Here is a 15,660-nt window from a genome sequence, read left to right as displayed (position 1 = left end):
TTTTCAAGTAAAAACTGAAACCAAATTAACTTCTGATAGACTAATTTAAAAATATTGAAGATTTACTAATATATATATATATATATATATATATATATATCACATTATATTCAATAATAATATATAATGTATTAAAGACAAAATAAAAATTTGTATTTAATAGTATTCTATAAGTTACAGTTTGACTGTCTTTAGTACATCCAAAACAATAGTTTCAAAATTAATTTATTGTTAATTATACTATTTATTTTCAAATGATCAGAAATAGAGACAATTTATAGAAGAAAAACATATTTATATTAAATTTGACACAGTGGCTGAATTTGACAAACTTTTATTTTAATTAGTTAGACTTAGAGTATGAGATATTTGTTTAGTGATATTGTTTCAATAAATTATTTAAAATTGACTTATCATATTATAAAATTATTTGTTGTAAACTATTACTTTTATATATGAAAAAAAATTAATATACTCCCTCCGGTTTTATTTACTTGTCATTCTAGAGAATTTCACGCAAATTAAGAAACTATGTAAATTAACAAGTTTAACCTCACAAATAATTTATTATTTATTTATTATGTTAGTTTAATAGGGTTATATTTGGAACTTTATTGTAATAGTTACATTGGTAAATGAGAATGACAAGTAATCTAAAACAAAAAAAATCTTTCTAGAATGACAAGTAATAAAAATCAGAGGGAGTATAAGACAACATAATTTATCTATCAAAATAATGTCTTACATATTTTTTTCTTAGAATGCTTATCAGTTTTTTTTTTTAAAAAAACCAAACAATAAATAAATTAAATTATCTTAATTATTTAACGAACATACAAAATTTCATTAACTTTGGTGTAACTAATTGTCCTATTACTATAAAATGGTTTCATACATTTTGTAACATCCGCGAACCAAAATATGTATTTTGGGAATGCGTGTCCATTGAGAGCCCTTACGGTTCTAACTAATCTTACATTTTTCTTTCTAGATTACTTATCAGTTTTTTTATCAAAATAATGAAGTAAGACAACATAAAATTATCTATCAAATTAACTATTTAACGAAAATACCATATATAGTTGATTTTGCTATAAGTAATGATCTTAAACATATTGTTTAAATAATTTCAACAATATATTGTAATCAAAAATATTTAGTAATATGTACTTTAACTTTTCTTTTTTTCGTTACGCTTATATGAAACACTATATAACATATATAAATTATAAATTGTAGTTGAACTGTAGTATTATGAATATTATTTTTTAAGACATATATTAACAATTACATATGTACATTTCATATATAATTGAATAAAAATTTCAATTTATATTTCAAGTTAATAATGCATACATAAACCATGCATCGCGTGAGCTACTTTCTAGTAAATAATAAGAGTGTGTTTGGTGTGTTCTAAGCAGAAGATTGTGGTGTTAACCATCTGTACCTTTACAGTAATTACACAAAGACAATCAGTTGCAAATTGATTGAAAGCACTAGAAATAGTTTGATTATTTTCCAAGTGTTAACAGTTGAAACAAAACGAAAATTATAGCTAGAGCATAAAGTATATCAATATCATCTTGGGTTCCTACATAGGTACGATTTGCAAGGACGGAATAAATTGTGAAAGGCATGAATGTGACTCGAAGCAGAAGATAGTTTTCTTGCAGTTGGTACTCCGAGATTTTGTTTGGGTTCGAGGATTACAAGTAACGAAAAATTTGCGGTCTAAGTCCCATAGGTAGATGATGTCCATATCAAAGTAGTTGATTGCCATTGGCACACAGTAAAAGCCAAGCCCCATAGATGCCATGTTGATTTCCCATGCCTTTTCCCAAGTCCATGAATCACTCTTGAGTTTCCAAACCTTAACATTATAGCTCCTGACCTCGTCTATCAATCCAGCTTCGATAAGCACAAAGTATCCTTGCGATGTGGTGCAGACCGTCTTATAGCATGGGGGAAAGCAACTCCGTATACAGCTTGGACGCTCATCTCGATGCCAATGACTAGCTCGCATCTTGGCGGGTAGGCATATGGCCCGAACTTGATCATCATGAGAGAAGAAATCATGGATCATAATACGACGGGACTCATGAAACCAGTGAAGTTTCCCGTTCAAGGAAACAGGACTGGATGTACAGTGTGACACACCATGACCAGGACAAGAGACGTGTTGAACACTCCATTCACCCGTATCCGACGAATAAATCTGAAATGTCCAGGTTTTAGAAATATCAGTGTGTCGTGCTTGGCTATATATCCGAATCACCTTGTAACCTAAGAGGGAACCGTTGTGAACTTGTGTTACAAGTCCCAAATCAACGAAGTAGAAATGGTATTGAGGAAGATACGGAGGAGAAGATATTTGAAACCATTGTGATAACACAGGATTACCAATGTAGTAACGGTTCGTCATGTCCTCCTCGAGAAGACTCAACAAAATCAACCCATCAGCGCAGGCCACAATCCAAATCTCTATGATTTTAACATTATTTCGAGTATACTTGCGGATCACTCCACTTGCAAAAGACCAATAATGAGAATTACCATGCGACGATGACTCACGTGGTATATTGAGTTCTATTTCTTCCAAACAAGAGTTAATACACCTATAGCTTCCATGTAGGATCGACCAATTAGATGTGACTGTATTGGAGTTACGTTGGTAGAGATCGCTGAAGAAGGCAGACTCCGTAAGTGATTTCCAATCTCTGCACACCAGCTTGAATCTAACGATACTTTGCAGAGGTAATTTTGTGATTATGTTAATGACCAATTCTTCCGAAGATTCACTTCTCTTTGCTCCATCCTAATCCCAAGCTCTCGACACCACTAACGAGTATTTAGCAATCAATAAGACACACTGCAACTACAAATTAGGTTTTTTTGGGCTTTCACGTTTGCTTTAATTTGACTAAATAATATTAGACAAAAGAAAAATCAAACTTAATGTTATGATCAAATAATCAAGATCTAAGCTATCTTCAATTTTGAGTTTATCTAATTCTCCCAAAAAAATGGTTAATAGTTTAGATAATGATTAAATAAAAAGTATTGTTTAATACTTTGACTAGATACATTTCCGATAGGAAAGAAAAAAGCATAACTAGTTATAATATAATGGTACATTCTACCATAAAGATAAAAAGTAAATGCATTCTATGTTATTTGAAGCTTTATAAAATCCATAAATTGAGATTCTTCATCTTGTAATCTAAGTCTAAAGTTCTTCGTCTCTTGATTCTTGTCAATGTAGATGTATGTGTATGCGTACATTTGTAGATTTTCTAGAATTGGCAGGGGATGTTTATTGAGCTGTATATTTATACCTCTTAGGATTTAAACTGCTAAATTTGAAACAGATCTTAAGGAAGATATATTCATTTGAAGAACAATATCATTGGATCTTAAATTTCATGATATATTGATCTTTTAGCGAATTTTGGGATGCAAACAACCTATTCGTATCCAAAAATTATGTTATCATTGACTTGGAATTGTTATATGTAAAAGACTTCCCTCTTAGATTCTTAATTGTTCAGCTTTGTTCAACGAATTGGAACTTACACTGTTGCAATTTTGGCTTGTTTCACTGATCAATCTATCTGTTAACATGATCTTGTGACACTAATTTGACTAAAAAATTAATGCAAATGGATGGATCATAAACCGTTAGAGAAGAAGCTAGAAGAGCAAAAGAATTGGCTGTAGAGAAGTACAAAGCTGAGACAAAGAATTTGCTGTCAAGGCAAAACATCTTGATCCTGAACTTTGTGGTCTTCTCCGTCTCAATGCAGTTATTGATGACCGCTATTGCGAAGAAAATCAAAGGTGAATTAACCGATTGGTATGTTGTTTTGGCGGTTGACCCACCTGCAGATCATGAAACAATAAAAAACGGTTACGAGAAACTGGTTCTTGACATTACTCTTTGGGTAGCATTGATTAGCAAACAAAATACTGGCTGATGCATGGAAATATTTGTTAATTGAAAGAATGAAGAAATCTTATGACACTAGCCGTGAAATCAATATGTTCCTACAAAATATTCGCAGAAATAGAGGAATACCTAATTGAACAGATATGAACTGCTTATGATTATGACGAATGCACAGGTCAATAGTGTTGTCTTTCATGAACCGTTCAAGTTGTATATTTATTAAACAGTTGGTCATTTAGTTCATCAATAATTATATTTTCGGTCCATTTTTTTTTTGACAAACTATCTTTTAGAGAAGAGTAGGGGTGTTGTGGTGGGTAAAAACCCCAGCCTGACCCAAACCCGAAAAAAACCCGCCCAGAAAAAATTTGAATTCAAAAAACCCTAACGGGTTTTATGTCTTGTGGGTAAACCCGAATGAATTTTAATTTTTGTGGGTAAACCCATGGGTACCCATATTTTTTTGCTTTTTGTTTTTTCTGAATTTATATGTATTTGTTATTTATATGTAAAATAAGAAATTGTAAATCAAACAAAATAAACACAATTCACCAATTTAACTAAATAAAACATTGATTTACACATTTTTAAAAAAAAAAAAAAAAAAACTGAATGATATAAAGTAAGATGGGAGAGAATTTAAGATATAAAGTAAGAAACCAATATTAAGATTCACAAAATTAAAACTTGAATTGGGTAAGAAGAACCAATTGAGAATTAGGGTTTATATGCTCATGTTTCAATTTTTTTCAGGTGAAAAAGATGATATAAAGTCCTTTTAATATAAAGTGTTTAAAAAACCCGTGGGTACCTATAATCCGATAGGGTAAACCCGTGTAAGACTATCCTATTTTGGGTACCCACCCATTTTTTATCCAGTTTTTTTTGACTGAAAAACGGGTCCGGAAACCCTATATTAAACATGAGTTTCGGGTACCCAATGGGTTTTAACCCACTTTTAACATCCCTAGATAAGAGTACTACATAATGGCTTTGACATGCAACTATATACATGATTCACAACCTAATTTTTTTTTTATGGTCAACATGTTGTTGAAATACAAGTGTGTGTCGTGAATTAGATGGAAACACGAATTGAATATCACCACCGCATGTTTGAACGATTTCATCCAAGTACAAGAGAGTCATATCAGTAACATCACAACACTATGACAGTAACTGGCAAGCAGTCAAATTGAGAGAGAAGACAGCGTAGTCACGCACCACCACAAGTTTAGGTGGTGATGAGAAGGTTTTTCTAAGCAAGGAGATAACATATGTTATCTATCTAACACTTGTCTTTCTTTTATTGTTTGGACCTAATTAATTAAATTCATTTGTAAATTAGACATAAATAATTAGAGATCTATAAAACAAACGAAAATACTCTTCACGTTTCATCATAGGAAAAAACTAATTATAGTTTCTTTTGACATTTTGAAATTTTGAAATTTTGAAATTATAGGTTTCAATCTTATGTATGATTCAGGGCAAAAACATATTCTAAGTTATGTATAAAATTTATTTCAGGGTTTCAATCTTATAAATGATTTATGGACAAGAAATGATTCTAGATTATGTTAGAATGAGGAATATTTATGTGTTCTCAAAATTGTCTTACAAATTCATAAATTTTTGGATTTTCATATATGCTTAGTTTATGGCCTTTAATCTTATATATTCTAATGGTGTGATGTTTAATATGAGAAGGTTTTTCTCAGCTTTTGCTAAGGAGATGACACTTGGCATGTTATCTATCTAACAATTGTCTTTCTTTTATTGTTTGGACCTAATTAATTAAATTCATTTGTACTTTGGACCTAAATAATTAGAGGTCCATAAAACAAAAAAAAAATCCTCACATTTCATCCTAGGAAAATAACTAATTATAGTTTATTTTGAAATTTTGAAATTTTGAAATTTTGAAATTATAGGTTTCAATCTTATGTATGATTAAGGGCAACAACGGATTCTACGTTATGTATAAAATTTATTTCTGGGTTTCAATCTTATAAATGATTCATGGACAAGAAATGATTCTAGATTATGTTAGAATGAGGGATATTTATGTGTTCTCAAAATTCTCTTATAAATTCATAAAATTTTGGATTTTCATATATGCTTAGTTTATGGCCTTTAATCTTATATAATCTAATGGTGGGATGTTTTCCGTAAGTAATTTGAGAAATACTTACTCATTTATTTCCCATTAGACCTTACCAATTTGTTTTCCATAAAATTAGAATCATTCTGTTTTCCATGAAATTAGAATTCAATCTCTAATTACTCTCCTTTTAAAACAATTTTCAGATATTATTACTTAATTTCAGTCTTTAGGTTCATATAAAGAATTATATTATTTTTGTATATCTTTCCAAATTTCAATAGGTATCTTGAATAATTTTTAAATTATTTTTGCAGGTTATCATGTTTGTTGTTCACATTAATACTACATAGAAAAAAATTATGCGAGACAAATTTATTTATTCATTAGAGTGTTTATGTATGTCTTTCCTACTCTCCATGAGCTATGGTCCGACAATTATGGATGTCATATAATTTATGTATGTCCTTTCTTATATTTTAGAATTTTAATTTTTTCTTTTTTTTGGACATTCATGTGGTAAAGCAGGATAAAACTTCTTCTTATTGGACGATGCATATGAGTTTATCCATTGTAAATTTAATTTCTTAGTAGTCTTCATCTTTCAGCAAAAAAAAACGTATTTAAAACTGTTATAAAAAAGGAAAATTGTATGTTTACTGTCATTAAAAAATCATGCTGTTAAGCTTGTGATGTCTTTTTATATCATAGTATGATACGAGTTGCATTTTTCTATACTATATATGATTAATTTGACTTCTATAGTTTTGAGTAGTATATGTTAATTGTATACTGGTATCATATATTTTTAAGAATCTTAGTATCAAATAGCTTTAGAATTAACCATCTTAGAAATAAAAGAACAAAAAATTCCTATAATATTTTTCCACTTTCACATATAATAGTTTACATTCTAAATTTTTTTATTATTATGACAGTTGACATTATAATATCCTACGGTTTGTCTTCTAAGTAGATACGACAAATATGATTATTCATTTTATTCAATTGCATCTATAATGATGATGAAATAAAACCATTGCATGTTTATACTCATCCAAAAATTAGTGTAATTTTTAAACCATCATAGAGTTTCTAATAATTAAAATAAATGAAAAAGAATAATATTATTATAATTGAAAAAGGGAAAATTGGTTCTCAAGGTTTAACATATAATTTAGTATCGTGAAACTTTCACAAACTATATTAGTATATATAATTTATTATAGATAATACATATATGATATGAAATATAACTACTTAATAAAATTAAATATAATTAATAAGCAATTTAATATATTTTAAAATATTAGTAATTTTGTATTTATTATTGGGACAATTGCATTTTGTATACCTTTATTTGGCCTTGAATGCAATAGTAGACCCTATATTCCACATTTGAGAAACATAACCACTAAGGGTACTGAAATTACAGTTGACTCCCTTACGACCAAATAAAAAACAGAAGCTGAAATGACAGATATAACCCGGAGGAAGTCTGCAATATATTTATTTAAGGTAGATTACAAATTGAGTATATGTGAAGACATAACTGTAGGTCTACTCCTAAATTATAGTTTAAATTTTAATTAAAATTTTATAAAAAATAATTTGGTAAACCTATTGAACAAAGAATAACCACATAGATTTCCTGCATTGAAGTAAATAAATTTACATATAAACGAGTCAAATTAAGGGAAGAAAGACTGATTAGATTAAAATTATTTGATTTAAGGTTTGCTTAAGTATACTTCTCTGTAGACTATTGGTGGTTGACTTTGTTATGTCATCAACTATTAATAATCTGGGCGTCCGGTCAGAATCGAGAGAATCGAACCAATTAAACCGAGATGTTCAGTTTTTGGATCTGTGAAAGGATCAACAAACCGATCGGCTAAATTAATTTGGTAATTTGGTTACCGGCTCAGTTTGGTTCGGCGGGGCATAACCATCAGTTTTAATTAACCGAGTTATATATACCAAATTTTCACTAACCCTAACCCTAATCACTTTCATTTCTTCCTCTTCCACTTTTCGCCTCTCTCTCTCTCTGGGGATAAGCGATTCTACAACCAAAAAAATCTTGTCTCTCAACAAATCATCATCATAATCATTCTTCTTCATCTTCGGCATCTACAGCTCTTCTCTCTGTCAAACATGGTGATCCTTTTAGCTGTCCAAACCCTAATCTCGAGTTCTTCTTTTCTTTGTCTTCTCCTATGTTTCTCTTTCTGAGATCTTGCCTTACAATAAGCTATTGGTACTCCGATCCCTAATTGAAATTTTCAGATCTATAAGATTGTAACTTGTAAGCTTTTTCTCCTTCGTGTATTAATGATTGTTAGAGGCTTTGTTGATTGTTAGAATTTTGATGATTTTAAGATGCTTTGTTGTTTGCTTCTCGTTAGTCAGTGTATTAATGTGTGGGTGGTATATTATTTTGACAGATCTGAAGATTGTAACGGCGGCTAGATCACTTAGATTCGTTTTTGGTTTTGGTTCTGCAGTTTCTGGATTTTAATTAAAAGATCTAATTCTTGATGTTCTGCAGATCTCCGTTAGTTTTCCCTCTCAGATCTATGTGCTGTTCTTCGGTCGCTGTCTCGTTCACCCACTCTCGGTCTCGTCCCCTCTTCTTAATTGTCGTCATCTTCATCGGTGTAAATCAAACTATTGTGGTCGAATTTGAGTTATAACGTGAAATTGTGTTTGGGTTTTTGTTATAACGTGATTTTTTTTTTTGTGTGTTCATGTTGTCTGCTTTGGTTGTAACATCAAAACCTGAAGTTAGTAGGCTTCCAAGATATGAATCTGGTTGAGATAATTATTCATGTTGGTAGTATCCTTGTCAAATGATGAGAAAAATTAAGCAGGCAAGAGATATTCTCTATAAAATAGCTCTAGTTTTTCAGCTGTAGTATCCTTGTCAAAAGATTACCACAGTGCCCTTTTTTAAATAGCCCCTTTACTTCATATCTGTCAGAGAAGACGAGATTGAAGATATACAGAAGGTATCTCTTGGATTCGCGTCAATTTTTGTTTGGTTAATATTAACAATGCAAGATTATGGTATTCACATTTGGTCGTGATTCCAAAACCTGTGAATTTTTTTATCGTTTAATTGTATTTTAAGGTCTTCTAATTTATATATGTGGTTCTTTAGGCTATTTTTATTGGAATTTTAGTTTCAGAGTACTCTTTATTGGAGAGATTGACCTTATGATGATCATGGATGCTGTAATAGATAGAGAAGCGTATGAGTCGCTTGTTGTGGTTGATTGATAAAAAAATTTGTACTTATTTTTAATGGTTTACTTAAACCCAAACGATTCGAAACATTAAGCCAAAACGAACAAAGAAATAATGTCAATTTACTTAATTACATTGAAGGTCTTTTCATCACACAATTGAACTGCTTATTGTTGATTTAACATGAACTTATAATCAAATAAAGTACAGTAGACAGCCCCAACAAACCGGTTAAGGAAATCAACAGTCCTTTCTTCTCAATCCAAGGTTTTGAAACCGAGTCCTTTGATCAAACTGCACTTACTGCCTGAAAATACACGCAAAGAGTCATAGCATACAAATATTGTTATAAACGAGGGACAAATACTATAATCGAAATTCATGAATGGAAACAAGCGATTAGAAAATCACCAGACTAAATTCGATAAGTTTTACCATTTTGCCAATGTTAGTACAGTAAACAGTCCTTGCACACTTCTCTCGCTCGTCCTCAGACTAAAGGAAAGAAAACAACGTTATGCGAACACGTAGTTGTGAGATTGAATCAGAGTTATCTATAGTCGTCAAGCTATGCGAACACGTTGACTTCCAAAATAAGTCTAAGTTAATGACCTAACTGCCTAAGAAAACCAAAAACTTGATTTCTCCATATGTATAATATATAATCATGTCCAAAACATATAGAAGCAAATACATAACATATATCAAAGAATACAACAAGAAAATCTTAAAAATTATTCACCAATTTGCAATAAATTGGCTTTCAATTTATGACGACTTCATGTTGATGTCAACATTGTAGACATAAACTAGCCTATATGAAGATACTTCACTTGAAGTCTATTTTGTGTGGTCTATTTTTGCAACTACAATTTAATAAACAAACACCGTATGAAGTCTACTAGGATAGTTGACTTCTTTTGTTGTCTTCCATTGTTAATTTTTTGGTCAGTTTTGCAATTAAAAACATATAACAGAGTAGACTTCTTAGAAAGTTTCGACAAGTTAAGTTCGATTACAATCTACTCTGGTTATTTTTGCAATTGACCAAACCATTGACTTTGTAGTAGACTTCTAGCTAACAAGTAGACTTCATCTATCCGTCAAATAGAAAAAGTAAACTTCGTTGTGGTTAGTTTTGCAATTGACCAAGTTTGACTTTCGCCAAGTAGACTACGTACAAAGTCTCCAGGAATGTTGACTTCGTTTGCAGTGTGCCGTGGTCATTTTTGGGGTTGACCAACATTTTAATTTTTTAACTAGTAGACTTCTTTTGCATTCAACTAATTAATTTTATATCTATAATATTACGGTCAATGTTTTTATATTTTGGTCAAATCCAAAAATAGCCACTATAGAAGTCTACTCTTTTATTATCGGAAGAAGACTTCGTTCGGCAGTCATAACTAAAAAGTCAATAATTTGGTCAATTGCAAAAATACACCTTAGTAGTCTGCAAACGAAGTATTCGACATAAAGATTATAATGCAGTCTAAACCATATTTTTTTGTTTTCAAATGAAATTAAGGAGACTGAAATTTCAGTCTACGGACTCGAAACTCGATAAATTTTTAATTGCAAAATTGAAAACATAGTAGACTTTACATGATATTATGACGATTAGACTAACAAATGAAGTCTAATTTCGCAAAAAAATCAAGGAAAATCACGAAATCTACCGGAAAGTAACCTTATCAGTGGTTGTTTCGCAATGTCAAGCATCGAGGACGTCGTCTTTAGTCACCATAGAAGAAACCCAGCACCAATTTAATCACTATCCAAGAATCATGACATATAACAAGATGAATGCACTTGCAAATTTTCTTGGATTAAAATGGAGAGGAGATGGAAGAAAATGAAGTTCTCATAGCATTGGGTGATATTTAAGCTTATAAATTCAGGTTGTTGAAGCTTTAACAGCTTCAAATTTGGTTGTTCATGGTTTTTGGAAAATTGATGGTGGTGGCACAACCGTAAATAAAAGAAGAAAATGAGGATATGGATGTAATAAACATTTTCGCAAGAAATTCAAATAAATCAGAAATAATGACATTTTTGTGAATACAATGAATGGACAAGGATTTAATAGGGAGAAAGTGGCAAATGTTGGAGAGAGAAAAAAAGGGGTCTAACATTGCAATTGACTCAAGTTTGTAGTCTAATTTTGCAAGTCTCCCTTTATTATTTAAGGTCAAATGCAAAGAAAAATAACAACATATGTATTCAAATAAAATTATATTACAAATATTAAGTTACATTAAAAATAAAAATATTATATTGAAGAGAAAATCACCAAAGGACGTACAATATTAGAAAGATGTTCTCAAATTTCTCTACATTTCAAAATAATATTATATGATGAGAAACTTAATGAATCTCTCACCAATGCACATGCTCTAATATGTATTAAAAATCTAAAAGGAGAAAAACTACACACTCTACTATGCAATCAAAATTTTGTTCATGTGTTGAAATAGTCTAACACTATATATAAAAGGAAAACTCAAGATACACCAAACAAATCAATCCAGAAAAACTAAAATGATCAATATATTTTTAAAATCACAATAATAACCATTGCTGGGTAAACAAATAAAAACTAATAATTTCTAAATTACTAAAATTGAACAACATTGTAAGCTAAATTCGTGTGTAACACGGGATGATTTCTAATATATATATATATATATAAATATAATTTGCAGATGCAAACAAATCAAAAACACTTTTCTATCAATAGTAGCTACAACATACGAAAACCAGAGAGATGTAGTTTGCATATGCATGCTTATTGGAGAATCAAAATGAAGAAGTAAATAGTTTTTGGAAAAAAAGACTAACACGCTCTGTCTAGAAACAATAAACAATCATATGAAAATCCGTTGAATGCACTAGAAGATGCAATGAGACTATGAGAGGATATAAAATAAAATTATTAATATATAGAGCATGAATTAGATTAATATCCTTCTGGGATCCTATATAGGTATGACTTGCAAGGACGGAACAAATTGCGAAATGGACGAACGTGACTCGAAGCACCAGGTATCTTCCTTGTAAGTGGCACCATGTTGATGAGTTCCATGAGATATTGTATGTATTCGAAGATTGCAAGCGATAAAACATTTTCTTAAGTCAGTAGGCTGCTCATAACTCAGCTATTTTTCTTTAACTCAGCCGCAACATACCGTAACTCAGGCGTGATTACCGTACAAAATCTTTCTCACGACAAGATATATTTGTTAAAAATATCTATTGCTAAAAATCTTTCCCACGACAAGACCATGGTCTCATCTGGTCGCCACCCATACCTCAATCTTGAATGTATAACAGTATTCCAACGTTTTCTAGTAAATGTAAATCGTTTAAGAGAATTGGCTGGAACCCTATAGAGAATTTCCTCTACCACTTCGGGGCGGTAAATGGGACATATTATCATCGTTTCACTTGTGATTCTTAATTTGGAAGAAAAACGAAAGACTAGGGATTATTTTTTGCTTTCACATTTACTTCATGTGTTTTATATTAGTACACACACAAAAAAAACAAAACAAATACACAGTATACTATTTTTCCTTTTCCTATGCGGATTCTATTTACTTGTTCTTTTTTTTCTTCTCAATTGTGTCTTTGTTTATTTCATAAGCCAACAACATCAAACCAAACATAAGCCCAAAAGGAAACCCAAATTAAATCTAAAAAATCTAAACCGCTCCGAGGAAAAATGAAAGATCAACATTGAACATACATGACACGTGTTGCAGAAAGGATGTAAGCCAAAAACACGTGTGACGAAGAGGAAGAAACAGGGGCTACCGCCGATCATCGTCGCCGGTTGTTTTTTCGCCTGCAGAAAACTCTAAATCGCCGGAATTTCAGATAATCACTGACGCGATCTGTAACTTCAGAGCTTCAAATCTTCATCTTCAAGAACCAGAGATGACATGATTTTCAACAAAACGGTCTAGATCTAGATTTATAGGCTTCCACCGTTAAAAAGACAAAGATAAAAATCCTATTTACTTGTTCTATTAATTGTTCTTTCAAATTTTACTTTTTTTTAATGAATATTTCAAATTTAGTCAAANAAAAAAAAAAAAAAAAAAAACAAGAGATAGCTTAGGGCCTCGATAGTTAAAACCAATCTGGAGATTTGGTCAAATGATTATAGCAATCACAGATTTGTATTTTGATAATGGTGAATTATGGTAATTAATATCAATCAACTTATTGAAAAATTTAAAATTTGTTGAAAAGGGAAAGGTTCCTATTGAGTGGTCAAAGAATAGGCCTTGACCTTCAGAAAATGTAGCATGTTCTTTTTGTTCTCAGGGTTGAGCATTCTCTGTGTGTTGAGGTCTGGTCTTGATCTCCTCAAAACCACTCCAAACTATGAATTTTTTTACTTGGGCAGAATCGGGATCCTTCCACACTCATCAAGTGGCTTTAATGTTTTAGTAAATATATCTGCAAGAGCAGTGAAGATTATTTATTTTCGGCTGAATCTCTCCTTAATGAATCATGATAAAGAGAAGTTCAGGTAGCATGGAACGAAGACAATGCACACTTCCAATGAAGAATCCCGTTCAAAGAAACCGTATACTTTAGTCTAGTCCATAGCATGGAACGAAGACAATGCACATTTTCAGTTTTCCACTCTCCTGTATCGGAAGAATATATCAAAAAACTTAGATTAGCAAATACCACAAATGAGACCAATATCCACACTACCTTGTAACCCACGACAATACCCTTTTCCATCTTTGTTACCAGTCCAATGTCGCAGAAAAAAATGTTCTCCTGTAACCTCACGACATCAAAAACCGTGAGATGTGGAGAAAAAGGGATTTGAACCCACTGTTGCAACAAGGGGTTCCCTACATGATACATTGGTGCACCTTCGATGGTTTCGGTATAAAGTAATACAATTCCATCCGTGCAGCTCAAGACACAAGTTTTCCTCATTGGTGTGTCGGATTTGTGATGCATGTAAGAGCCTAGGGAATCCGTAAGTCCCCATCTCTTGCATCCATGGTGTCCTACAATCTCTAACGCCAGTGTTTGGTTCCTTCTCTTTATGATTGACCATGACACGGAGGAGGACGACGACGTGTTGAGTGACTCATAGAGTTCTCGGAAAAACTCAGAATTGATTATCGATTTCCATTCTTTGCACACTGATATGAATCTCGCAAGGCTCCTCAATGATAAACGAGCCAAAATGTTCACCAACGCTTCCTCATGAACCACCAATTTTTTTTCTTTCTCCATTCTAGAGTTTTAGGGTTCTCTCGCAAATTTTTGCATTAGGTCGTCGAAAAGATTTGATTCATATATAATTCTCCATCATACCATGTAAATTTATCAATATTCTTTTTTATTTGTAAAATAGAAAACATAATGATTACAAATTTTTATTACATTTTATACAATTATTTTACTAGATAAAAAAATATTTCATAGTCATATCAATTGTAATCTTCTACATTCAATTTACTCTCTCATCAGTTATATATATTTAACCTACACATTACAAAAGTTCTAAATTTGATTTTACTCTCTCATCGTATTGACATGCTCAAAGATGATTCCGGTTGTTGGGTTTCCAATGGTGAGGAGAAGCTTGCTGTTGACTATTTTAGTAAGCTGTACTCTCTGGATGATGTGGATTTAGATGGGGATATGTTACCAAGATCTAGAGGGGTTAACTTACCTCACTATGGAGGAGAGAGGTTACTTAAATAAACCTTTTATGGCTGTAGAGGTGGAGAAGGCCATCTGTAGTATGGGTAGGTTTAAAGCTCCAGGACCAAATGGCTTTCAACCTATATTCTATCAACATTGTTGGGATGTAGTCGGTGAGTCAGTGTTGAGGTTTGTGTTGGAGTTTTTTCGGACAGGCTGTCTTACACGCTAGGTGTGGCGTGGACCAAAAACATTAAAAGGTGGACCAAAACATGGCCTGGACCAAAGCCATAAAAACGTGGACCAAAACTTGTGTCATGAACAGTAAAACTTAAATCGTGGACCAATATCATCATAGCGTGTAACCAAAGGAACGTCATGGACGGAAAAATTGAGATTTGCCTATAGACATAATATAAAGATAAAATAATAAAAAAAAGAATTTGTTAGAAATATATTTATCGAGATATTCTTTTTGAAAAATACTTTTTTTAAAAATATCCTTTTTTGAATATTTTCATTTTTACCTTATTTTACATAATTATAATATGTTCAATTATTTTTTAGAATTTCTTTTAGGTTTGTGTTCTATTTATAACTAGGGTATAGATTTTAGAAGGTATGGTTTAGTATTTGGGTTTTAAAGTTTAGAATTAGTCATTTCATATATTAA

At 31.4% G+C, this 15,660-nt stretch overlaps 1 protein-coding gene across 1 annotated transcript; it reads right to left on the bottom strand.

Annotated features, from left to right (window-relative positions):
• On the bottom strand, positions 13,907 to 14,573 carry LOC109128368 (putative F-box protein At3g23950). Its single transcript, XM_019234578.1, has 2 exons — positions 14,034 to 14,573; positions 13,907 to 13,963 (listed from the first exon to the last, which is right to left on the bottom strand). Exons 1-2 carry the CDS (start codon positions 14,571 to 14,573, stop codon positions 13,907 to 13,909), a joined length of 597 nt encoding a protein of 198 aa, XP_019090123.1.

The sequence above is a fragment of the Camelina sativa genome, chromosome 13, assembly GCF_000633955.1.
Source record: "Camelina sativa cultivar DH55 chromosome 13, Cs, whole genome shotgun sequence".
Classification (NCBI taxonomy): Eukaryota; Viridiplantae; Streptophyta; class Magnoliopsida; order Brassicales; family Brassicaceae; genus Camelina; species Camelina sativa.
The sequence above is the reverse complement of the archived record's forward strand: the minus strand, read 5'-3'. Positions and strand labels throughout refer to the sequence as shown.

Bases quoted from the DNA above. Each gene is read 5' to 3' on its own strand.
- LOC109128368 (XM_019234578.1), bottom strand. From the start codon at position 14,573: ATGGAGAAAGAAAAAAAATTGGTGGTTCATGAGGAAGCGTTGGTGAAC. The intron at 13,964-14,033 runs GTAGTGTGGATA...CTTCCGATACAG, and splicing joins GTATTGTCGTGGGTTACAAG to GAGAGTGGAAAACTGAAAAT.